Consider the following 26,554-nt stretch of genomic DNA (forward strand, 5'->3'; position numbering starts at 1 on the left):
AGCACATCTCATAAAAATAGAGACGCTGCGACAAAAGGCTGAAAAAGTAAGTGGTTCCAATGAAAAAAGCTGGCGGAGCATTTTGCAACAGGTCAGTAATATGGCTGGGTATAAAAGGAGCATTTTAGAGAGGCAGAGTCTCACACAGAGGGTCACCAATCTGAATAAAGCTGTGTAAAAAATATGTGGAACAAGTTTAGAAAAAATGTCCCTAAACATAAAATTATAAAGAATTTGAATATTTACCATCTAAAAAATTCAGAAAATCTGGAGAAATCTCTGAACACAAGAGACAAGCCTGGAGGTCAGTATTGGATGCTGGTGATCTTTGGGTCCAAAGGTGGCATTGCATTAACCCTTAAGGGTCCGCGATCTCACCAGTGGGATTTTACCTTGTACTACTTTTTTTACACATGACAGCATGAAAGCAAAGCCACATTTTGCATTGCAATCACCTCGTGTGGAAAGCATGTTCTTAAAGCTTTCTTTCAGTTTTTGTTTGATGTTAATAGGCCAAGTAAAACAGGAAATATGAGGATTTTAATTTGATATAAAAATCAATGTGACACATAAGGGACATGCTGTACAGGACTGGCACTTTTCATGATTTCAGCATATTGTAATTTCTTTTTAAAAGTGACAATATATTGTTTTAAATAACAGTTTTTAAAAATACATTTTAATGGGGGGTTGTGTTTTTTGGAGGCTCTATATCTAATGCAGTAAATTAAACATAAAAATATATAGTTTTTATTTTATAAAGTTGGTGTTGTGCCGAAAAAGATTATACCAAACATGAGCATGGTATACATTTTCTGAGTGGTTTATTTTGTCAAAAGAAAATTAACAAATTGGCAAAATAGCCAGTGGACCTCTAAGGCTTAAAAGCAGGCATCCTTCTGTACTTGAAATCACTGCATGTGTGTAGGAACACTTCATTGTCTGTCAACACAGTTGGCTGTGCCAGACACAAATGCAAAGAAGCCATGCATGACTATGATGTAGAAACTCCTTTTGAACTTCCATTTGGAAACTACTTACGCTGTGTCCTGTGGTCTAAAGAGGAGAGCGACCATCCAGCTTCTTGTCAACACATAGTTCTAAAGCCTGAATCTCTGATGGTTTGGGGTTGCAGTAGTGCTTATGGCATGAGCAGCTTCTTTTTGGCAACCACCGATGCCTTGTCCTACTAACTTGTGTCTGTTATGTTGGAGTGAACACTGAAAAATGGATCCATCAGATGTTGCTGTCTTTAACAGAACCACACAGCTACTTTGATCCTGATCCATCTGTCCAACAGACTGAACAGTCCGTCTTTTGCTCAGCTGTGCTCTTGTAGTTGTCTGTCTTTGTGCCGGTAGGTGAGTTAAATAGTCAGCAATATTTCCTTGAAAAACTTGATTAAGTTGCGCCTTTTTTCAAATGTTTCTTCTTGGTTTTATGTTGCGACTCTGAGTTGAACTTTGGCCACATTGCTCAAAACCGCCCCTGCGGTGATAAAGCAGTGTTCGGTCCAAATCCATAAGCTTGGCCAAAACAAAAAAAATGAACCCAGAACATAACTGAGCCTTAAAGATGAGAGGGACCGTCCAGCTTGTCATTGGTGCTTAGTTAAAAGCAGCTTACACATCTAGAAAGGTACAATCAATACTGAAAAGTAGAGGGAAGTTTTAGAACAATGTCTCTTTCAGGGAGGGCCTTAACTATTTCAGCAAGACAGTGCTAAACCACATACCACATCCATCACAACAGCATGGCTTCACAGGAGAAGAGTCCAGATGCTGAACTGGCTGCCTGCAGTCCAGATCTTTCACCAATAGAAAACATTTGGAGCATCATAAAATGAAAATTCCCACAAAGAAGGCCTAGGACTGTTGAGCAGCTAGGATTCTACGAGCATGGGACAACATTCCTCTCCCAAAATCCCAGCAGCTGGTCTCCTCTCTCCCCAGATGTTACAGACTGTTGTTAAAGGTGGAGGGGAAGCTACACGATGGTAAACATGGCCTCATCCCTTCTTTTTGAGATGTGTTGCTGCCATTAAATTCAAAATGAGCTAATATTTATCATTAAATAGTAAAATGTCTCAGTTTCAACATCTGATGTTGTTTATGTTGTGAATAAAATATGGGTTCATGAGATTTGACATCAATGCAATCTGTTTTGGTTTACATTCTGCACAGCGCCCCAACTTTTTTGGAATTGAGGTTGTATGCTGAATCTCCCAGAGAGAACATTGAGAGTTTGCAGAGATAAGCAGTCCACAAACAAAGGAGTGGGTTGGCTCATTTCACCTCTCTGGACCCACATATTTGTGCAAAATTCAGACTTGTGTGTTTTTGATGATGTGTCTCCTTTAAATGTAAAGCTAAAGGTTCCTCCTTGCATGCACTCTCAGTACGGTGCAGTGATGACTCTCCTGTGCTCATGTGTCCCAGTTATCAGAGCTCCTGGTGGAATAGAAATTCAAATATCACCACCACCACCGTCACCACCCACCCTGTTCACATTGACCCAGAATTAGTCGGTCATTCAGCTAGAAAAAGAACGCCTCAAAAACCTGTTCTCTATTGCAAAGCTATTTTCAAGACTAAATGTTAAGTGTCTGCACTGCTTATCCATAAAACATTATAATTTGGTCTAAAGTTGGTAGAAGGCAGACAGACTGAGAGAACAAAAGTAAACTCTAGACGGGAGTAATGATCGGTGGGATGGAGAGGATGGAAAGGGTGAAGGAGAATCAAAGTGAGGAGGTGGCGCCGGAGTTTAATGGAAAGAGGCAAAACTAAAATGACAGGCGATACCTCGTCCTAATCACTCTCCCCCCGGAACTAAATCCAGCCATTAGCCAGACTGGAAGGTCGATTATACGCTCCCACATGTCCTCCTCCTCTGCTTCCTAAAGCCGGATCCAAACAGCTAAAACGTTGATAGATTTACTCGATAAATGTGCCATTAAAATCATCAAAATGGCTTCTCTCTGAAAGTTTCAGTTTTGTTTTTTGGACTGTGAAAAAGAAGCAGTGATAAATGGATTAAACTGGGTTGAATCACAGTTCTGTTTCAGCACCAAGATGAAGAACAAGCAGGGGAACAAAGAGATTTGTTTTTCAGAACAACCATTTTGGAGTAGTTAGGAGTCATTTGTACCATTTGGTGCAAAATTTGGCCAAAATTTAGCTTGTTTTTTACTCTTTTTTGGAGCTTAACAATAAAAATTATTTTCTGTTTGGACTGGCAAATGCAGACCCTTAAATGATAGAGAAATATGCCAATTTTCAAAATAAAATTACAACATATGCAGCAAAATAGTAAAGTTGTTTCCCAAATGATCAGCTTTAAGCTGTGCAACCTGATGCAAAATTTTGCCAAAGATTCACATATTGTGAGCTGACATCATCCGGATGTTTACATTAACTAAAGCTTGAATAGGTTGTCAATTTAAAGGTGTACAATGCAAGTTAAAGTCAACTAAAATGTGGCTTTCTAAAGCTAAGGTTGGAGTCTGCTGCAGGTGCAAAGCCCTAAAAACTTGTGTTACTTCTCTGTTAAACTGGGTGAGTTTATGTGAGAATGCAGCAGGAAATAATCACAAGATTTCACCCTGAGTGAGTGGGACAGGATGGTGACATTTATTCCCTGAGAGCAGTGTACAACCTTAGACTACAGGCAATGTGTCCCCATGTAGCTAATGAAACAGTTGCAATTGCAACTGCAGTGTAAGGCTGTGCAATTACATAATTGCATAAAAGGCTGCATATGTTTTTGTATTTCAGTCGGGAACATTGCAAAATGGATTTACAGTTTTACTTGGTGGAGAAGGCTCTGCTGTAAAGATGCTCCCTGGGTTAGTCAAGCAGCTGCTTTGACTCTCCAGGGAGAGCATGGCTAGAAACCCCCATATAGATGGATACATTAATGACAATATGTACTGAATACATTAAAATAGTTCAAAAGCAATTAATCCATAGTAGTATGACTCTGAATATGAGGGTGCAACAAGCTTTATGCTATAAAGGTGGAGGCTGGGGTGGAGGAGTTCAAGCTTTTCCTGCAGCAGCAGTGTGGTACATCAGCATTAATGCAAGCAGGGATTAGTGAGATGTACGTCATCTTTAAATACCCCACAGTGTTGCTAGAAAGAGCTGTCATTGGCTGTGTGAGCTGGGAGGCGATGATTAGGATCAGCTGGCTGTCAGTGTAAGACTTCTGTGTCCTGAATGAACAAACAATGAGTTTCATAAGGCAGAACTTGTGATGTTTATTAAGATGCCTGCAGAACAGTCACTAAGTATACAATGGTGAGACTATTGAAGTTTTCAGAGGTATCTTTATTTTTCAAAAAAGGAAAAACTTTTATATATGTTTTTTGGAAAAGTTATTTTGAAGCAGCACTGTCAAAAACATCAGGTTTTTCATTTTTTATGCCACTTAATATTTGTGTTTTTTGAGTTGAGAAATACACACTTTAAACAATCATTATTTTGTGCATTTTCAATGATTGCCAAGCAAGTACACTCAGGATACCACTCCAGTTGGTTTGTACTTGTTCAAAATCTGATATGGCAGCATATTATGTTTGCCACCAGGCTCTGACTACATTACTCCTCCCAGATTTATTTGGCATGCAGAACTGAAGAATGATGAGAAACAGCATAAGCAATAATGCGAGAGTGCAGTACTGATTCAAGGCAGAGCTGGCGATTGCAGACCTGAAACCTTGCTGACTTTGGAGGATGTGTGTCATTTGATTATGATGCATGTCAGGTGTGAATCGAATTGTAAGCCTGGACTAGCTTGCAGGCTGTGCTACATTTATCTACTATATATCATATTCGCAAATGCAAATTGCAACATTGTGCAGTGAAATTGTATTCGCTCATTATTACCAAACCATGCTGCATTATCTCACATTTAGAGAAGGGCTGAACGATTTGGGAAAATAATCTAATTGCGATTTTTTTACCCAATACTGCAATTGAGATTTAATATGCAATTATTTCTTAAATTTCTTAAGGTCTTCATCTCTTGTATTTTCCAACAAAAACAAGCAATGATTTATTCTATACTATAACCAACGCAATATTAGATCAAACTAGGGCTGGACACTTTTCAAAAAAAGATCTAATTGTGAAGATTTTGACTCATTTTGCAAATCAAATATGAACTGTTGTATTAAAGGGAATGATAATTGTAATATAATTGTGTACACAAATTGTGACACAAATTTCAGGTTAAAGAAATACTGCACCTTCTGCAATTTGAAAATTGCAGCAGGCCATATTGCGATTTAATCAAATTTGTGATTGATTGCCCAGCCCTGTTTGCAAAAAGCCCAAACTAAACATTAGCTGTTTGCAGGTAAAAGCCCTAACACACTGATGTGTGGACTAGCTGCACCATGGCACCTTACTCCAGTGTTCTAGTCCTGGTGCAGCCAGCCATGCATGACTGACGGAGTGTTTTCTTGTTGCACTTGCGACAATTTTTGCTACTTACAAGCAATGCAGGTCTTAATTTTTTTGCTTGCAATGTCTAGAAATAAGTTCTTTATCTGCACTTGTAGGGTGTTCATGGCTTATAATACATGCATTGAGACATTTATGAAAATTAACTAGAAATATAGCCTTGCTAAGATTCAAGTTTTGCACCTTAAAGTTTGAAAATAGGGATAAATTAAAAGTCTCAAGAATTAAGCTTCCTCCATGTTTTTCTGTGAGCTCCATGCTTACATAGACAGCTTTGCATTAACACTATTAGTAACAAGAAGAATAGATATCCTCTTTGGTTTCTCTGCCTGCTCTTTGCATGATCGTCCTCATTGCATCGATGCAGACCAGATAACTGGAGGCCTTTTTGAAGTTTCTTTCCTGAAAGGTCTTCCTGCCTCGTTTTTGTGTGGTGGGCAGATAATTGTCTTCATAGAGACTGAGAAACACACATTAGCTTTGATTAGCTTAGCCCCAGAGGACTAAACACCTAATGAGAGAAGACTAATGAAAATAATATATTTACAGATACGGGCTGCACACTGAGCCCGCCTCCTATCCAACCTTTCTCCCTCTGTCAATCCCCTCACACACTCACACATGCACAAACACACACTCCTGCATGCACCCTCTCCTCCTGATTTGCCTGTACATGGGTAAATAGATAGGACTAGCCAAGACCTGCAGCAGCCTGTTGCTAGGTTACCTCTTTAGTGATTCTTTCTCATCCCCGCTAACAAACAGCTCCTCTGTTGCCTGGTGCACACACACATCGTACAGCAGCACCCAAACATTGTCCGTCTTTGTGTGGACAGAAAAAGTCTGTTTTATGGGTTTAATCATGACGAGAAAGGTTGCTGAGAGGAAATAGGTAACCCTCCCTTGGCCTTTCCAGCCCTCCCTCTCTCCATCCGTTCACCCTTATAGACAGCAAACAGATTGATGGATGAGTGGACAATGACTGCAACCAGGAAATGCTTCTCTATACGAGGAGCTTTTGGAGATTGTGGTCAAAAGGGCAGAGTTCAGACAAGCACAGTGCAAAATGCATCATTGTTGTGCAGAAATTGGTGGGAACTGATTTCTGACAGCAAACAGAGAGGACAGAGGAGAACAAAACAGAGCAGAAAATAGCCATTTATACTGGTGCAGGTAAGAGCAGGCAGGTTTGAATGGTAACAGACAACCATAAGGGACATTAAAATTGGCCTAGAAATAAACACACTGCCTATAAAATGTCTTCACCTTCTATCAACCAAAAAAAAAAAAAAAAGTACAAAAATGGCACCTTTGGCTGCAATCACAGCTCTGAGTCTGTGTGGATAGGTCTCAAGAAGGCTTTCACATACGGACTCTACAACTCTACTCCTTTCTTCTTTGCAAACCTGCTCAAGCTCTGTCAGGCTGCACTGGGATGAGGCTTGAACAGCCCTTTTCATGTCCAGCCACTAGCTCTCTGTTGGACTGAGGTCTTGGCTAGTTCAGGGGGGCTGCATTAGAATGTCATTCCTGCTGTTGTCAGGTTGATTTAAGATGCTGTCTGACATTTTACAAAGGAAAAAATGCCCCAAAGTTGAGGATGGTTCTGTTCTCACTTAGGGAGTGTCTAGAGTTATACAACCAAAACATCTAACGTGTCAGAAATCTGTCCGACCAGTCGGGAGAAGTTGGTCGGGCCAAAGTCAGGTTATGGTGGGAACAGAAAACGATGCACAATCAGTATGAAACGTCCAAGAGAGGGGTGTAACCCAAATTCATGTCTGAACTGGATGAGATGCCCAGCTTAGCTTACAAACAAGATACGAAATGGGTAACTGACTGCTTGTTTTCATGGCAACAATAGGTAACTAATTGCTTGTTTCCATTGCCACAAATAGGTAACTAATTGCTTGTTTCCATGGCAATAAATAGGTAACTAATTGCTTGTTTCCATGGCAATAAATAGGTAACTAATTGTTTGTTTCCGTTGCAACAAATAGGAAACTAATTGCTTGTTTCCATGGCAACAAATAGGTAACTAATTGCTTGTTTCCATTGCCACAAATAGGTAACTAATTGCTTGTTTCCATGGCAATAAATAGGTAACTAATTGCTTGTTTCCATGGCAATAAATAGGTAACTAATTGCTTGTTTCCAAGACAACAAATGGCTAACTTTTAGCTTGTTTCCATGGCAACAAATAAGTAACTAATTGCTTTTTTCCCAGACAAGAAATGAGTAACTATCTACTTGTTGCCATAGCAACAAATTGGTAACTAATTGCTTGTTTACAGACTACAAATAAGAAACTACTTGTTAATTAGACAGCTATTACATAACTAATTGCTTCTTTATCATACAACAAATAGGTAACTATCTGCTTGTTTACCAGAGATCAGTTGGGTAACTAACTAGTTGTTAACCAGACCACAGATGAGTTAACAGCTCCTTCTTTACTAGACCACAAATGGGTAACTTGCTGCCAGAGCACCTTGTTAAAGTAGGGAATGAATTTACCCTTCACTGTTAGTTAAGTAGGGTATAAGTGTCAGATATTCACTGGTTAACTAGCAGTTAGTTACTCATTTGTTTCCTTATTAACTATGGGCAGTGACTTGCTCCTTATCCTGTAACTACGACCAGTTTTATTGTAAATTAACCAGCAGTTATTGACTCAATCATTCTCACTAACTAATGGTCCATTACTTGCTGGTAACTTTCTGAATTCTTGTACACATTATGTTGAAATGTTCCCATCTATAAAAGTCTGCTTTTATCCTTGGTTCATCTTTCTTAAATGTGAAAGAATGAGGGAATGATTTTTATTTTTTAATGTCAGGATGACAGCACGTCAAACAACTCTGCTTGGTTTTTCAGAGTGATTTATGATCGTACATCTGATCAAACAGCAGAACATTTGTGAAGCTGATTTATGATGAACTTAGACAGTAGAAAAGTATTGAGTTTTTCTTCTTAGACAGCACATAACCCACACTTTGTCCTTGAGTTTCTGGCATTGTGGATATAAAAAATGTCTTTCAATCAAGGAGCAGACGTGGGCAGAAAAACAGCTGATGTGTGAAATTTCAGGTATGTGCATCAGAGGTTTGATTATTCAGATGGCCTTAGATTAAGCTGTAATTTTCCCAAATAGTCTCATGTATTAGACGTATCTAACAGAGCATATCATGCACCGCTGAGGATGAAACAAAGAGAAGATGTATCAGTGAGAGATGAGGAATAAAAGCCATTACATTGTAATAACTTTGTATTCAAATCCATGTCCTTTAATATGAAGTTCGCCCCCTTTTGCAGCTATTACAGCCTCCACTCTTCTAGGAAGGCTTTCTACAAGATTTTGGAGTGTTTTTGTTGGAAATTGTGCCCATTCATTCTGTAGAGCATTTATGAGGTCAGGCTCTGAGAACTGTTCAGGTTCTTCCCAAAGGTGTTAGATCGGGTTAAGGTCAGGGCTCTGTGTGGGCCAGTCAAGTTCTTCCGCACCAAACTCATCAAAAATCAAAGAGAATTATTTCTAAATATCTTGAAGTTAAAAATGGAGTGCCTCGGGGCTCAGTCTTGGGACCGCTGTTATTTACCCTGTATAATGAAAGTTTCAGTAATAATGTTCCCAACACAAATGTTCATCTATATGCTGATGACAGTGTCATTTATGGATCTGCTCCTACACAGCAGCCGGCTCTCTGTTGCTTGCAAAGTTTCTACTTTGATTTTTTTGACCCTTTAAGCTTCATTTTGACCAACTTGTCAGGAAGCTAAAGTTGCAGCTGGGAGAGGTCTTTTATTCCTTTACTGCTCAGAAAAGGCTTGTTGCAGCCACTTTAATGCTGCTGATTGGCTATAGGGATGTTCTGTACATGCATGCATCTTATCAATGCCTTAAATCTTTGGATACTGTGTACCAAAGTCCTTAACTCATCATGGTATTCTGTATGATCCAGTTGGTTGGCCTTCTTTATCAAAGTACAGGCTAAATCATTGGCTTATCCTTATTTGTAAGGCCATACTCAACCTGCTTCCATCGTACTTGTGTGTTTTAATTCATGTGAAAAGTTCTAAAAGTTATAGTCTTCGCTCTGTGAGTTAGTCACAAGACTTATTTTTGCTCTCTGAGCACAAAGTCTGTCTTGAAATGGGTGAAAGGAGTTTCAGGTTTGCTGCTCCTGCAGCCTGGAATCAGAGACCTTATGTCTTGAGGAGCTAGTCTCTTTAAAGGTCACATATTTTACCCCTTTAAGACAAGTTTATATTGGTCTCAGAGGTCCCCAAAACATGCCTGTGAAGTTTGTTGCTGAGAAAACACCCAAGTGTTTGATTTTTGCATGTCTAAGAACCCCTCTGTTTGAGCCCTGCTCAGAACGAGCTGTTTCTGCGTCTGTGGCTTTAAATGTTGCTGAGCTGTCTGGCTCCGCCCTTGACTCCGCCCCTCTCAGGAAATGGATGTGGCTTGATGCATGTGGTTCTCCTGATCCCCCTGAGCAGGCAGCTGAGAGGAGGATCAGGAGAGGAGGGCAGAACTTGCTTTCAAGAAGGCAGGGGCGGGGTTAACTCCCCACATGACATCATGAGGGGGGTTTCTGAGAACGGCTTGTTTCAGCACACATTTTCTGAGAGCTGGCGGGGGGTTGATTCTTGGGGGATTGTGGACAGGCCAGGGGTACATAATTTTGTTAGAAAAGCCTGAAAAAGTTATTTTTGCTAATTATTTGACCTTTAAATCTTTTAAAAGTAGATTGGAGGCACATTTTGACCTATGATTGTTCTCTGTGAATCAGGATTTGTTGATCTGTGTTTATAACTGTTATATCTCATGTCTCTAACTCTGTTAACTGTGCTTCTGCCCTTCTTGGCCAGCGCACTCTGGTAAACAAGATTATTGATCTCAATGAGGTTTTCCTGGTTAAATAAATTTAGAATTTAAAAAAAGATAAATATAGAGTACGTAGACGAATCCTGGTAATGTCTGCATATTGGTGAATTAATTCTAGGAAAAACACGGTTTATCCACGATTGAAATCAACAGTTCTACATTACCCACAATCCTCCTCAGGTGTCAAACAATGCCTCTGATTGGTGGAGATGTGAATTACATCTGTGGGGTTACCTTGAAGTTAATTCCTGATTTGTTCCTTAGAAATTATGCCAATTTAAGCCCAGATTAACTGGCCGTTAAATATTTATCTGTTCTCTTGTCAACTGTCAGTCACTTACTACCCTGCAATATGTCAATCTCTGTGTACCTTATTTTAAAGTCTTACACTTTAGAATAAAATTATGATATCCATACTCCAAAGAAATAAATGCTATACCTGAAATCTATCCCATAAAATGTGGTTGGGGTGATCTTAATGCCTTAATCGTGTATTATTGTGAAAATCCACACATTTTGGACCAGTTTGAAGACTTTTTTTCATCTGTTTAAAAAGTGTAAATGGTCCAATTTTGCTGCTCTAAAAGGGTCTCAAGGGTCATAGACACAGCAAGAGAAATCCTAGCCAGAAAATAAAGTTCTAAATATTTATTTAGTTCTAAATCTCAGAGCCTCATTAATGTTGGTATATTTGTTTTTATTTAATGGCATACACTGTGAGATTAAAAGTTTTGCTGATGAGTAATTCAGTCTCTCAGGGCTCAGATTCCACCTGAGCCACCTGCTCTCTCCCCCTCATGTTTTCATCTCCCTCTCCCCTCTCCTCTCTCTTTCCCTGTCGTTCCTGCAGCGAAAAACTGCTCCTACTTCAAACACTTCACCTCGGGGGAAGAAGCTGAAGTTTTTGAAGTCAAGACCCAAAAAGGTGGGTGTAAAAAGAAAAAAAACACAAACACAACAACCAGGTTTCCCACACATTCCTGCCTTACATAACTCATTTGGAAAGAACAGAAACTACATTTTAATGCTAAATAGTTTATTTTTTTCCCAATTTAACAAGCAAATGTTTGAGCAGAGATTTAGCCTCCTGCACACTGCCTGGTGTATCAGCTCAAATCTGCTCCAATATCCTGGTGATTTCAGATCTTCTCATCTTCTCTGCTCTGAGAATGCTATTTTCAAAGTAAACGTGTTTCCAGGAAACAGCTCCTCTATTCTCGCTCACGGATCTTTCAGCTGCAACATAAAGAAGCGTGAGGGAGCGTGTGCAGATACTCATAAAGGTCAGCAATATCAGATCAGAGTCAACCATGTAGAAACATCACCAAGAAACAGCTGAAATACTTTAGACCAGTGTAACTCAACCCTGCTCAACCAAAGAGCCAAATTGTTGAAAAACACATTTGCAAGAGCAACAATCTAAGTGGTGACAAATGGAAAAATGGGTACAAGTGGCAATAAAATTAGGTTACAGGTGTGAAAAATGTTCAAAAAGTGGCCAAAAATGGGTGAGAAGTGACACAAAAATTGGCTAAAATGATCAAAAGCTGCAAAAATATGGCAAAAATGAGTGAAAAGTGACTTTAATGGGCAAAAAGCAGCAAATAAAGGTGGGAAAAATGGGCAGAAAGTGGCAAAAATGTGTGGGGGTGGGGCATTTGATGCAAAAAGGCAGCTTAAATGGGTGAAAAGTGGCCAAACTTTTGAAAAAAGTGGAAAAAAATGTGCAGAAACCATGACAAAACAGGCAAAAAACTGGGGGGAAAGGGCAAGAACAGGCAAAAAGAAGTGGCCAGAATGGGTTTAAAGCAGTAAAAATTGATTGCAGGTGGCAAACAATGGAAAAAGGGACAAAAAATTCAAATAAGGGCAATTGAAATATTCAGACAAAAATGATTGGTTGACAGTCAAAGCAAACTGTTTAATTGTGGGAAGCAAACTGATTAATGTGACTTGAAATTGTTCATTTTTGATCATTTTTGTTCATCCCTTTTTATGGTTTTCTGGGGAATAATATTTCAAATTAAGACTTAAAAGAGCCACAAATCATCACTCATTTAGTAAAAGCATGGCTATAGATTATGGAGTCCCTCAGGGGTCAATGCTCAACCCAGTTTCTTTAATGCTGCATAATTTGAGAAGAACAAAATGTTGCATGTCCTATTTTTAAAGATATACTCTTAGGCTTTTCATGGCTTTATTGATAGAGGACATGCAGGAAAGGAGCCACAGACTTGAACCTGGGCCACCCACCTACATGGGGCTCATCCTATGTAAGTAGAGTATTTTACTATTTTACTAGTATTTTATACTTGACAGTCTTATCTTGTGGATTTCCACATCAATTTTCCACACAAGCCTCTTTGAGGGCCACTGGAGATTTGTTCCTCCATGTGTTTTTGGCCAATCAAATCATAGCATATTAGTATCAAACTCAGTAGCAGACACTATGAGGACTCCAGAAATATGTAGCTAAAATATTACAGCTGCCCCCTTGTGGCTGGCTGTAGTATAGGTGATAAGAGCTGATCTGACAAGGCTAAAAAATTCCTTTGATTTTTGAAGGAAATACTATTTTTTACAGGCATTATTAATCAGACCAGAATATTATACAGTATACGGGAAGTTTCACAAGTGAAGGTAGAAAAATTCAAAACGTATTTAGAAAACCCAACTGTGTAAAAAGATAAATGTGCTGTAGCATAAATCAACATTATGGAGGCTGTAGTCCAAGTTAAGAATGGAGTTCCCCAGGGATCAGCATTAGGCCCAAAATAGTTTCTTCAAAACATAAGTGCACATGAGTGTTATAAAGATATCAAATTCTTCTTATCATTACTTTCACCAAGATCCAAAATACTCACCCAGGAAAGTGTCTGGATCCATTGACGGGACATAAAAGCCCAGAACACACTGGTGCTGCACCCTCAAATCATGTCATATGATGCTCCTGCCCAAAGAACACACCGACACCTAAGTAAAAAAAAAAAAATCATTGAGAGCAGTGGTATTTCACAGCATCCAAAGCCTTTAACGTATACAAAAACATTGGTGCGAATCTCTTCTTCTGTGCTCTTAAACAGAGCAGCTACTCAGCCGCCGAGATGTTCAGCATTTGTTGAAACTCTCCAAGAGGCTGCCAGCTGCACCAGGAATAGACTGGTGCCGTGGTGTAAAAGTGCTGTGGCGCAGCATATCTGTCCAAGTGTGTGGGTTTGTGTAGAAAATAATGGGGTGGCAGTCATTTGGCGGAGCGTTGGACAGCACCGGTATGTTTTGGGCTAAAGCCATTCAACCAGGATTTTGATTTTTCTTGTGTCCTGTGGGTACTTGATTTCCTGTTTGCACATAGTCATGCTTTTATTTTTGAAGAGGAACTTTGGTTTGATTGCATGAACTTAACCATGGAAAAAAGAACTTGTAATGGATGGAAATGTAAATAAGGGAACATTAAAAAGGTTTGATAACGCAACATGCAGATGACTTCTTACTCATCCACTGAGCTGTCTGTGAGTTTTTAAAGTGAAATGAGACATTAAGGAGCAGTGGTGAACTTATTTTACATCACTGTAGCTGCAGGGACACGCTGGTATGGCTTGACCAAAGTGTGCTGAAAGGGACAATAAAGGATGCAACTCATCATGATTGAATACAGTGAATGCACTAATCAGTGACTTTGATTTATGCTGACAGCCCTGACATATAAATATATTGGAAAAGCAGATGGTACAGCAGGTTGGAGAGTCTTCTATCAATGCGGCTGGTGGATGCACGTACAAGTATTGGTCAGAACAAGAAAATAGAGATTCTGATCTTTGATAAGGCCACTGATAATAGAAGACTGCTTATCATAGCTGCTATACTGACCCACCAGTTGAGAACCACTGCTGCAGGTTGCTCTGTCACCCCCTTTTTAATGATAGTAAGACAACTTCCATCATCACAATGTCATATAAACCGAGATGCAGATATGACCCTATTATTTTAGACTCATCCAGCCTTTTTTCTCTAGATTGAAATGCAGAACGAACACAGTAATCTAGTCTGAAAACTCTAATGGATTCATTTGTCATGCAGTCATGCATTCATCTACATGAGTCTTTTGTTGTTGCTTTTATAGGCAGAGTCCTATCAGCCACAAATTATAAAGTGTGCAAACAGAACAAAATACACAGCCAGGTTTGTCCCTAATGCACCAGCACGAACAGCTATTTAAATCATCTCACGAGTACCTGGATGTATCCAAGGACTTCCACTTCACACCGGAAGTCGTAAAATTGCCGCCATATCTCACGTTCTAATACTGGAAGTCGTTTGAACTGAATGTCGTCTTCGTTGTTTTCTCCGTTTGTTGCCGCCGTGTTAATAGAGGCAAGTCCACCAAGTAGTACAAGTAGTCGAAAAATACGCAAGTTTTTAGGTTACCAAGCACAGCGATGACGTTACATTTATTTTAATGAATCTATTTATAATCCAAATTCAAGCATCACTGAGCACAGACATGATATGCGACAGGAGACTGGCTGGCCAGACGTCTGCGTTGGCACCATGTTGCCAGAGGCAATTGGCTACATCATTCAATACAGTAGACAAGGATTGTGCAAGTTTTTTGGAATAAAATGCTCAAATGACAAGAATGCATGGATTTTAATGAATCATTTATAATAAATGATCCATATAAAAATAAAAAACTGACGGTGAAACATAAAAGCAGAATCTGCTTTCTTGTAATTTCTCAGGTAAATGATAAGATGTACTCCATGATTTAAAATAAAATTGTTTTATATATAATACAGTTTCATATATGTAAAGATATTTTTTTATTTTGAATCTATACATACGTATTTATCAGTCTCAACGTTTGACCTTTTTGTTCTGCTAACTTGCACAATGAGGCCTTTCCCATGGGTAAACGAAGTACTTCCAGCTCAGCATTTATTGTGATGGACCACTTCCACCAAAATGGAGCGTCTGCATGATAAACAATTTACGACTTCTTTATATATACTTATATTTCACTATCAGTTATTATTTTAATATGGATTATTTATTAAATGATTTATTAAAATCCATGTAATCTCGTCATTTGAGCTTTTTATTCCAGAAACATCCACAGTCTTTGTCCTGTATTGAATGATGTAGTGGACTTGCCTTTGGCAACATGGCGGCAACGTCAGCGTCCGGCCAGCCAAACTCCCGTCGAATATTATGTCTGTGCTCAGTAATACTTGTATTTGGATCATAAATCAATTTAGTAAAATTAATGTTATGTAATCGTTGTGCCTGTTAGTCTGAAAAGTCACATTTTTTTGTCTACTTGTATTTCCTTATATGACATACTTGCCTATATTAATGTGGCAGTGATACACGTAGAAAACAACAAAGAAGCCGCTCAGGTCAAGCGAATGCCGGTATTAGAAGATGAGATTTGGCGGTGCTCGTCCGACTTCAGGTGTGAAGTGGAGGTCCTCCGATGCATCCAGGTCCCTCTCAATCATCTGAAGAATGCAAATATTAGCAAGTCTTTAAAAACACTGACAACAGTTGCATAAAGATATTTGCACACATGCATCTTCACAAAGGTTTAAAACAGGCTCAGAAAAGTGTAAAGTTAATTTACACCTGGTGCTCTCCACAGTCAGGGTGCTAAAATGAAAAAAATGTGCTCAGAGGAAGATTTCTTTCACAGTTGGAATATTACAGAGGAAGAAAAGCGACGTTATCTTTATCTAACAAGCAGACGTGGGGCGGCTGTGGGAGGAAGGAGCTGGAGATGTTCTAATCATCTTGTTAGAAGCCTGCAGCATCTTATCTGTCATGCATGTGGCGTTATTGCCAGTTTGGATGAATGGAGATTGTTTTTAAAGTGAGGCTAATTTAAAGGTTAATTATCTGTGTCATAACTTGCCTGAGTGCAATATTGAGACAATTATTCTGCAGACAATACAACATCCCCTTCTGTTCCCACACTTCCTCTCATCTCATCATGCTCTCCCACTATTTCTTCTCTTTCTCATTCCCCGTCTCTCCTCAGAGTACAATATCTCTGCAGCCGCCATTGCCATCTTCTCGCTCTTCTTCATGATCCTGGGCACGCTCTGTGTCATCTTCTCTTTTGGGAAGGGGCGGGACTACCTGCTCCGACCTGCTGGGATGTTCTTCGCCTTTGCAGGTCAGGAAATGTCACACAATGTCAAACACAGGTCGGGTTTGTGTGGGACTGCAGTCTCTAACTGGAAAGGAGATTTGTCTGAGGGACTGTGCAGATGGATTCAACAGAACATTTCAATAGATCATTAGGTGTTCCATCATTACCAGATCTAAGCTGGTCATACCGACCGTTCTTTGCAATGTCATAGCTTTAAACGAACAGCCAGTTTCCTAAAAAGTTGGAACATTATGGAAAATGTAGATAAAAACAGTATGTGGTGATTTGCAAAACACTGTAAAAATAGCCCAAAGGTGGCATATGAAGTGTTGAAACTGAGAATTTTCATCCCTCATGAGAAAAAAAAATGCCCATTTCAAATTCAATACTAGCAACACCTCAAAATAAAGTTTGAACAGGGTCATGCTTACCACTCTGTTGCATCAGCTCTTCTTCAAATGACACTCTTTAAGTGTTCTGGGAATTGAGACCAGTTCTGCAGCAGTTCAGGGTCTCTTTTCGGATTTTATCTTTCATGATGGGCTTGACATTACAAGGTGGGACATCAGACATGGGCATTGCAGCACTAGGACTCTTTTCTGTGAGGCCAAGCTGTTGTAATGCATGCAGAATGAAGTTTGGCTGTGTCTAAGTGAAGCAAGCAATGCCTTAGTCTATCTGGTAGAAATCTGTCTTTGTGCCATTATCAAGTAAGTACAAACTCCGATTTTCTACTTTTGCAGTACATTGTTCTACATATGCAACATATTTTTTCTGTAAATCATTTTCCTACTTATGCAATACAGCTGTTTGCGTGTGATATATATTTTTCAACTTGTGCAATTACATTCTTTACCTTGTCAACATACTTTCAACTTGTTTTTTGCTTGTGCAATATATTTTTCAACATATGCAACATATTTTTTCCTGTGCATCATTTTGCTACTTTTGCTACTCTCCTCTTATTCAACACAGTTTTCTACTTGTGCAACTTGTTTTTTATAGTGCAATACATTTTCTACAAATTCAACATATTTTTCCTGTATTTTTTTAAGTAGCATTATTTTGCTATTTATGCAATACAGCTGTCTGCATGTGCAAGATATTTTCAACTTGTGCAATATCATTCTTGTGCAACATACTTTCTATTTGTGCAACTTCTTTTTTTGTTTGTGCAATATATTTGTCTACATGTGCAACATATTCTCTGACTTCTGAAACACATTTACTTTCTTGCACAAGATATTTTCTGCTTGTGCAGTCATTTTTTCTACTTCTGTAACACATTTTCAACCTGTGCAAAACATTTTTAACTTGTGTTCTACTTTCTATTCTACTTTTACAACAAATGTTTCTACTTGTGATGCTTTTTTGTACCTTCTGTACCTTTTTTCCTCCATGTTTTTCTGAAAGTTCAGTTATTATTATGATGCAATGCAATGCAATGTACATTCAGCACTGTTGTATTTTGCAAACCAGTGCACGTCCATTCTATTTAAGTGTATTTAATATTTTATAATCTAATGTAACCTAAGATTCAAAGAAAATACAGAGGATTTAATTCTCCAAGTATAGGGAATACAATACTTGTGTTGTCTTCTAATGTGATTTCCTATTCACTTTGAAAAAATCTAATTAAATAAATACTTTCTGGTTTGATTGCTATTGTGACAGCTATGGCAGATCTAGTGTCTCTAAGTCGATAGATGTATTTCAGGCTTCATGTTTCCCACCACAGACTCAAAGTTTTAAAAAAAGCTCTGACAGTGTTTGAGTATAAATATGATGAAACTGTTTTGACAGCACAATTATCACGACTGCGAGTGAAGCATCTGCTTTCTCTCTGTTTTGGCACGCAGGTCTTTGCATCATCATTTCAGTGGAGGTGATGCGCCAGTCTGTCAAACGTATGATTGACAGTGACGAGACCATCTGGATCGAATACTACTACTCCTGGTCTTTCACCTGCGCCTGCGCCTCCTTCACCCTCCTCATCCTCAGCGGGGCCGCCCTGCTCCTCATCTCCATGCCTCACATGCCTCGTAACCCCTGGGAGACCTGCATGGACGCCGAGCCCGACACCTTGGATTAGACTGTAGTGATGCAGGACAAAACATGTACATGTCCTTCAGCATCTCCTAGCCCTTTAACGACCTCTCCTGTCCTAAATATCTCTGCATTGCTGCAGGTTTTTCATATACTAGAGCTTCAGCTTGATTTCTTACCTGTCCAATGATTTTATTTGGTGTTAGAAAAGTTTAAATGAAAATTGAGGGATTTTGCTGCAACAAAAGGGGTTTATATTGTCTAGATAGGATAAAGCAGGACTTGTTCTGAAAGCTTGTTGCTGTATTTAAGAGTTTAGGGCTACCTTAACCTTACATCATCTGCCAAAAGCACCTTTTTTCAAGCAAGAATTTAATTAAATTCAAGCTTTTATTGTTTTATCAAATCTGTGTGGACTTTATATTATGTTGGGTGTTTGGTGCTGTTAGTTTGCTGGGGCTTGCCTTGTAGATTTTTTAATATCTCTGCAAAATCATGACTCTCATTGTAGTTTATATCTGTTAAAGCAGCACTTCAGAAACGGATCCAGTGGGTGAAGGTGCACACTGTTAGTATGAACAGACCTGCAGCATGCATGGAGTTAGAACACTGACTGAGAGTGAGGCCTGACACTGATCCTGATGGCACTGTTCGCTAATGTCAGCTTATGAGCAACCACCTGTGCTTAATGATGACATAGTTCCAATTCTTCACTGCCAAAATGGCAGCAATACTGAATGAGCCTCACTTAAATACATACGACCATTTGTACTTTTATAGATTTTTGTCCTGGAAGCGGTGTAAGGGGAATGATCTCCATTTCTGTAGATTTAACAAAAGGAAAGCATCACTGTTCTGCAGGGACTGATGCAGTTTTTTTCAGCGGTTTAAATTTAAACTCAGCCAGTGCAGTCCTCTTTTCCTGGAGGATTTCTACACTCGATATGACTCATTGATTGTCTAAAGAGAGACCATTATTACAGGTCAGTGTTCAAGACCCCAGCGACTTCAGGCCAGCAGCTACGATCTATAACACAGTCCACAGCAGGAGACGAGCCTCAGAGTTAGCCTTTAATTCCTGCAAATGTGTTCTGCTTAGAGGGGATGTGGTTAAAGTATATGTAAAGAGAAAGTTAGGAATCTAAGTCAGGAGAGAAAGAGAAACTAATGTCCGGTAATGGATGCAGGACTTCAGTAGGACAATAAAGATAAACATTTTCCCCACACATTAAGTGAAAAATCATATAAAGCTATTTTTATCACGTTTCTTATTCTGCAAAACAACAAGTAGAGTGAAGAATAGATTCAGCAGTGATTTTCTCCTAAAATAATGGTGAATGGTTCTGTCTTTCTCTTACCAGGAACAAGCGTCCGATGATAGACACTGGATCTGGCTGGTCCGTCTATGCAAGGTGAAGTGAAAGCATTATGTCCACCAAATCTCCTTTGGTCAGTTCTAACTTGCAAATATTCTTAAATTGTTAAACCTTAAGCCCAGTTCAGATGAAAGATTTGCAACGAGACCCTCTGAAAGTTGCAGCTGTTAACAGCCGGAAGCTCCGAGACGTTCTGAGAACCTCTCAGTCCACACCGCTGCAACTTTCATCACTTTTCCAACCCATTTTTGCTACTTTTGGACCATTTTTTGGCCACTTTTGCCCCTTTTTCAAAACCACTTGTCGCCAGTTTTTGCCTCCTCTGTGTGCCACTTTTAACCCATTTCGCTGCTTTTTGCCCTATTTAGCCATTTTTGCCATTTTTTGGCCACTTTCAATCCATTTTTGCCCCTTTTTGCCCAGTTTTAGCCACTTTTTGACAATTTAGACCAGGGGTATCTAACTAAATTATGATTTAGACACTTCTTTATGCAACTTTAACCAATTTTTTGACGTTTTTTTACTTTCACTCTTTTTTGGTCTCTTTTCACAATTATAAGATTATTTTCCACTTAAGCTGACTCACTTTTTTTCTTTAGCTCTTTTAGCTGCTCTTAACCCTATTTTACTACTTTTTGTTGCTTTTTTTTGTTTGTTTTTTGTACTTTTTGCTGCTCTTTGCCCATTTCTGCCGCTTTCTAAATATTTTTGCAGCTTTTTGCCCTATTTTGCCCATGGAACATTAGTAGATATTCTCATAAAGCCATTCTTGGAAAAATAAAGGATGATCTTTTCTGTCTTTTAATCCTGAAGGATGGACTGCACAGCCTGCTTTCTTTTGACTTTGTGTGATTGTTCTCCAAGTCCAACCTGAGTTATGAGAGAAGGCTTTTAGGGTTTCTGCACATTTTGCATGCAAGAATCTGCAGACTGAATTTGAAAAGCAAAACTTAGTGACTCTGAATGATCTCAAATCCCAGCGAAAACTTGAGTTTAAACTTTTTTAAGTGCAACAGTTTCAATTGATGTTTTATTTTGGTTTTTACTGTAGATTTAGTGTCGTTGTCATTCTTGGTCTGGACTATAGAATGAGAGATTTCTGATCTCAGTGAGACTAAGCTGGTTAGATAAAGAAAATGCATATTTTCAGTCTGAGCTGAGTTCACACAGATGCAACTGTCCCTGAAGGCATTTAAAATGTTATGTTGTGTATCTTTGGTCTGAACTGGGATTTACGTGTAAAAAAGTGAAACCTCCTCTATTCTACAGTAAAAATGAAGGTAGATAAACAAAACAAAAATAAAACCTTCTCTGCATGATCCTTGACTCTCTGCTCCTCAGATCAATATCTGCTAAACATGAAACATTAAGGAGACCTTCAGGAGGATGTGTTTGACCTCTCCTGCTTCTGAAATCAAATGTTTATTTTATATTTTAAAGAGTAAATATGATAACATCCTCAATCTACAGCTGAGAGCCTGTGCTGTTATACTCTCTGGAAACCAGTGTCTCCAACCTCACAGCCAAGGATGTTATTGTTGATGATTTCTCTGTAGGAGCTGAACTTCTTTTCAGCATTGTAAATGTGTTTAATGCATTTTATCTTTTTGCAAATTAAACCCTGTTCACACAGAATTCATATTAGTCATGGACATTGACCAGGCCGTCTGTTTTTAATCCCATGTGTCTGATATTTGTAAAGTAAAAAAATCCAAAGCAAATTAACAGCTTTACTTCAGCACAGAGATCCCCGGGTAAAACTATTCCCTTGCAAATTGGCATCGTTGTAAACTTTTTAGAAGTTTCTGTGACTTTTCCTGTATCTTTATTAAAGGGGACATATTTTACCCCTTTAAGACAAGTTTATACTGGTCTCAGACGCCCAAAAACACGCCTGTGAAGCTTGTTGCTGAAAAAAAACTCTCCAGTATTGGATTTTTACACGTCTAAAATCCCCTCTGTTTTGCACAGAACAAGCTGTTTCTGTGTCTGGGGTTTTAAATGTTACTGAGCTGTCTGACTCCGCCCCTGACCACACCCCTCTCAGAAAATGGATGGAGTTGCCTCTGCTGATCCTCCTCTCAGCTGCCAGCTGAGCAGGAGGATCAGCAGCGGAGGGTGGAACTTTCTTCCAAGAGGGGAGGGCCAACCGAACCTGGGGGTGGAGCTAACTCCCCACGTGACATCATGAGGGGAAAATCTGAGAACTGCTTGTTTTAGCACACATTTCTGAAAGATGGAGAAGGAGAGCGGAGAAGGGAATGGATTTTCCTGGTACTTGAGGGGATTGTGGACAGGCCAGGGGCACATATTTTTGTTAGAAAAACCTGAATAAGAGGTCTTGCATAATATGGCTAACCTTGCAAAGCAGATGGATACGCCTGTTTCCTTGTTTTTCACTGGCGAGTCCATCTTGCAAAGCTCCCGTCTGAACCGTTTGGACCCGGTTAGAAAGTGACAGAACCAATCAGCGACGAGGGGCAGTACTTTGAGAAGCAGCGGGGTCATGACGTAAGCAAGCAGCAACAAGAGGCCAGTCCAATTATGGCGGAAGAGCTGAGCGTTGATGCTGCTAAAGCGCCAGTTTTATCAGAACTTGACGACATTTCTTCGTTAAAAGAAGAACAAAGAACAGCAGTGAGTTGTTTTCTTTTCAACAACGACAAAAGTCGTGTACTGACATGTCTACAGTCGCCGTTGTTCACGTTGTACCTCAGTAGCTGCGCACGCGCACCTTAGTTGCGGCTAAGTCACGTGTTTCGTTGCTCCGATTGGCCCGTAAAGATGCGACAGACAGAACGTTCATCCAATCACACTCTGAGGTTTTTTTTCAAAGCCTCTGCTCTTTCCCAAACGCTTAGTGTTGAAGGTTTTCCAGATGAATGTGTGAAACAAATCCATCTGGCATGTCAGGTTACAAAATGTCCCCTGTAACAGTTGAAAAAGACAATGGCGGCTGCTAAGGGCTTTGCAAACAAAGTTTTGACACTTATAAGCTTTTATAGTTCTTTTCCTTTTGTTTATTTCAGTTTACATTCACAAATAATATTAATATGCTTTTAAACTCTACTATCCAGTTGCAAATGCATGCACCTCTTCTCTCTCAATGTCAGTATTATTTAGCGGTACATTTCATGCATGGCATGATTTACATTATTTACACAAGGGACTGTTCACTAGTTCATTCATGATGGATAGCGTGCCACAGATTATAAAAATGTTTAAAAATAAAAGTTCCACAAATAGGCTACACTTTGGAACATGCTGTCTATTATAAACTCTGGTTACCTGCATGTGTAGGATACATAAAGGCAGTCTCACCTGCAAAACATGATACATGCTGCCCCTTTTATTTGGATGAGATTTCAGAACAGGAATGAGTAGTCTGTTTTTCATTGCTCCTGTCACGCAGTGCCTCCATGTTTCCTGTCTGATACATCAGTCATTTCAAGTGCAGACTTTGCTTATCCTGTGTGAATGTGCAGCACCAAGCACTGGCATCAGGAGATAATGCACGATCGTGGGGGTCCCAAGGTAATACTTACCCTGTGCAAATAGTGCTTTACAGCAAAAATGTGCTTATCAACACCTGAGTACAGCAGTTTAAATCTGCAATGATAAACAGTGAAAACTGCAGGTATACATAGAAAAAAAGCTTAAAAGACATGATGACTATTACTCGTAAATGTCGTTGAACCTTCACCATAAATTTAAACATCCATAGATAATTTCTGTGTGATTTAGTAAAACAAATGTTTATGGAAATTTATTTTTGATTTGTATCATTTTTTAGATTTATATGTATAGTATGTTTTACTTCTTTTATTTCATAGCCATGTATGACTTAGGCTAAATATATATATATATATATATGTGTGTGTGTGTGTTTGCAGATGACACTTTTCTATTCCTCTTTTTTAAGCATTGTTTCTGACTGTATAAGACTGTATTAATGAACCTTCTTCAGGTGGGCAGATTTTGTTTTGTGGGGCTTATATGTCAAAATAATCCATGACCTTTTCTCTTCTCCTACAAACTCTTAAACGTCCGTTTTCAGCCGGCAGCAGTTATTTTTATTTGGCTCTTTCTGTGGTGTTGATTTTCACTCTGGGGTCGCATATTGTTGGAAAAACAGTCGTCTACATCTAACTTGTTATTTTCTGTGAGTCACAGCGGCCCTGGATTCATTCAGCTGCTGCTGCAGCGGCGAAATTAAGGCTCCATAAATGACGCCGTTTCACAGGAACACAGAGAGAAGAGATGAAATCTAGCCCTGAGGTCGTCTGAGAGGAACATCTTCTTCTCTCAGCTGCAGCCCTGACTTTGTCACTGTACAGGTTTATACTTAAGGAAATAAAGAAATACCTTTAATGTTGGTCATATTTTATAAAATATTCAACTTCACAAGGCTGGACAGGAACCAACTAATGACTTATAATTAATTAATTAATTCATAGATTAGATATGTGCAGCAAATTCTAGGTAGGAGTAGTTTCAGACACGATACATCACATTTTTACTCAGAAAAATCCTCCTGTGTTTATCATTCATGATAGAAAACAAACTTGATTTATATCTAATTTAGTTCTGTTCATTATTTGAATAAGTTTAAGTCTTTTTTTTGTCTTTTTTCAAGAGAAATATAATAAAATTACTCTCAAAAGGTCAGAAATGATGTCTGAAGTTTTTTGTCCAGATGTAAGAGGAAAGTTCAGCTTTAGTCCCCTCAGTCCACAGAATATTTTCCCAGAAGTCTTTGGGATCATCAGGACATTTTTGAACACTGAATCAGTCGAGGTCTGCAGGTCTTTGGAGTCATTTTGATAGACTAGCCACTCCTGGGATGGTGAACCACTGATCTAAGTTTTTCCCTATTTGTGGATAATGGCTCTCACCATGATTTGCTGGAGTCCTGAAGCCTTAGTTTGGCATGAGTTTGCCATCTGTCTTCATCTGTAATTGTAATCATATCTGTTTCCATTTCTACACTAAGGTTTACAGTCTGTCCTTATTTTCTCATCTTAAGTAAAGTAGATTCTTTGAAAGTAAATTTATTCAGTAAATAAAATGGCATTTAGAGTATTTTCTTTCATCAGCGTCCTTGTGTCACAGAGCCGATGCATTCAGGAACCTCTGGAGCAGAAAATGTGTTTGAGTTGAGACACAAACCTATTGGAAATGCTCCAGAGAGCTGCAGGTCAGGGCTCTGCAGGAGTGGATGTTATGGATGCATGAAGCAGACTGAATCATTCATGAGACCTTTACCTCAGAGCGACCAGGAAGGCAGACACAGCTGGATTTACTCTCAGCATTCAGCCGCTTTGATTCCTGGAAATTAGTCATCAAGGTGAGAGCTCAGAGACACGTGGGACTATTCTGTTTAAACGACGGCTTTAAAATACCATTAATATGGATGCTAGTGGGGTTTTTATTGTACAGTGTGCATATTTAAAAGCTGGCTCATTAAACCAGCTGCATGGCGACAAAGGTGTTAGCACCTTCACCTCACGATCAGACAAGTCAGACCAGGCCTGTCTGTGTGGAGTTTGCTTGTTCTCCCACTGCATTATGGGTTCTCTCCTGATTCACTGGAACCTCTCAGGGTGTCAAACTCCATCACTGCAGGGGCCGGAGTCTGAATTTAGATCTAACCTGAGAGCCTAACAGGGCCAACATTTAACCATAGACTGTCAATTTCATTTTCAACAGTGAGGAATTATGGGAAAAAACTTAGCACTGATGATGAATGCTTTTGAGATTAAAAACAGTCAAAATGAGAAAAAATGTAAAGGCTCAAAATCCGATACAAAAAGTCAAACTTATTCAAAAGATCAAAAAACAAAATTAAAAGTAAAAACAAAAAAAATCATTGTTTAAAAAAAAAAAAAATGTTTTTATAGAGAAATAGAAAGTTCAAATCGTGGGTGTTAAAGGTCAGAAGATGAGATTAAATTTAAAATCATGAGTTCAAAGAGTTAAACTATGAGATTAATTTCAAAATCAAGAGTTTTACAGGTCAAAATTTATTGAAAAAAAAAAGGTTGAAATAAAAAGATTTAAGGGTCAAAATATGAGATTAATTTTTAAAAAGTGAGTTTTTAAAGGTCAAAATATATGATAAACTTTGAAATCATGAGTTCAAACGGTCAAAAAATAGGAATAAACTCAAAATCATGAGTTTCAAAGGTCAAAATGTGAAATAAAAGTTGAAAAATAATACATTTTGAAGGTCAAAATCTGAGATAAATTTAAAATCATGAGTTTTAAAGGTCAAAATGAGAGTTAAAAGTTGAAATTGTTAGTTTTAAAGATCACAATATAAGATAAAATTCAAAATTCTGAGTTTTCAAATCACAAAATATGACATACACTTTGAAGGAATGATTTTTAAAGGTTAAAATATGACCAGAAATTTTAAATTGTGAGTTTAAAATGGCAAAATATGGAATTAAAAGTCAAAGTTAGAAGTTTAGAGGGTCGAAACGTGGGACAAACTTAACAATCAAGACTTCAAAAGGTCAAAATATGACATAAAATTATAAATTGTGAATCTAAAAGTTCCAAATATTAAATAAAAAGTCAAAGTCAAAAGTTTCAGTCATACTTGTGGGATGCAAAATAAAAA

At 38.7% G+C, this 26,554-nt stretch overlaps 1 protein-coding gene across 1 annotated transcript in view; it reads left to right on the top strand.

Moving 5' to 3' along the window:
- Positions 1-18,599, top strand: part of LOC121503912 (voltage-dependent calcium channel gamma-1 subunit-like) — a 30,861-nt gene extending 12,262 nt beyond the window's left edge. Inside the window, exons 2-4 of the mRNA XM_041778519.1 lie at positions 11,210-11,284; positions 16,394-16,531; positions 18,367-18,599. Of these exons, the coding sequence (XP_041634453.1) occupies positions 11,210-11,284; positions 16,394-16,531; positions 18,367-18,599 (446 nt within the window). The remainder of the gene's footprint in view (positions 1-11,209; positions 11,285-16,393; positions 16,532-18,366) is intronic.
- Positions 18,600-26,554: the final 7,955 nt, after the last annotated feature.

The sequence above is a fragment of the Cheilinus undulatus genome, linkage group 21 (genome assembly GCF_018320785.1).
Source record: "Cheilinus undulatus linkage group 21, ASM1832078v1, whole genome shotgun sequence".
NCBI classification, from domain to species: domain Eukaryota; kingdom Metazoa; phylum Chordata; class Actinopteri; order Labriformes; family Labridae; genus Cheilinus; species Cheilinus undulatus.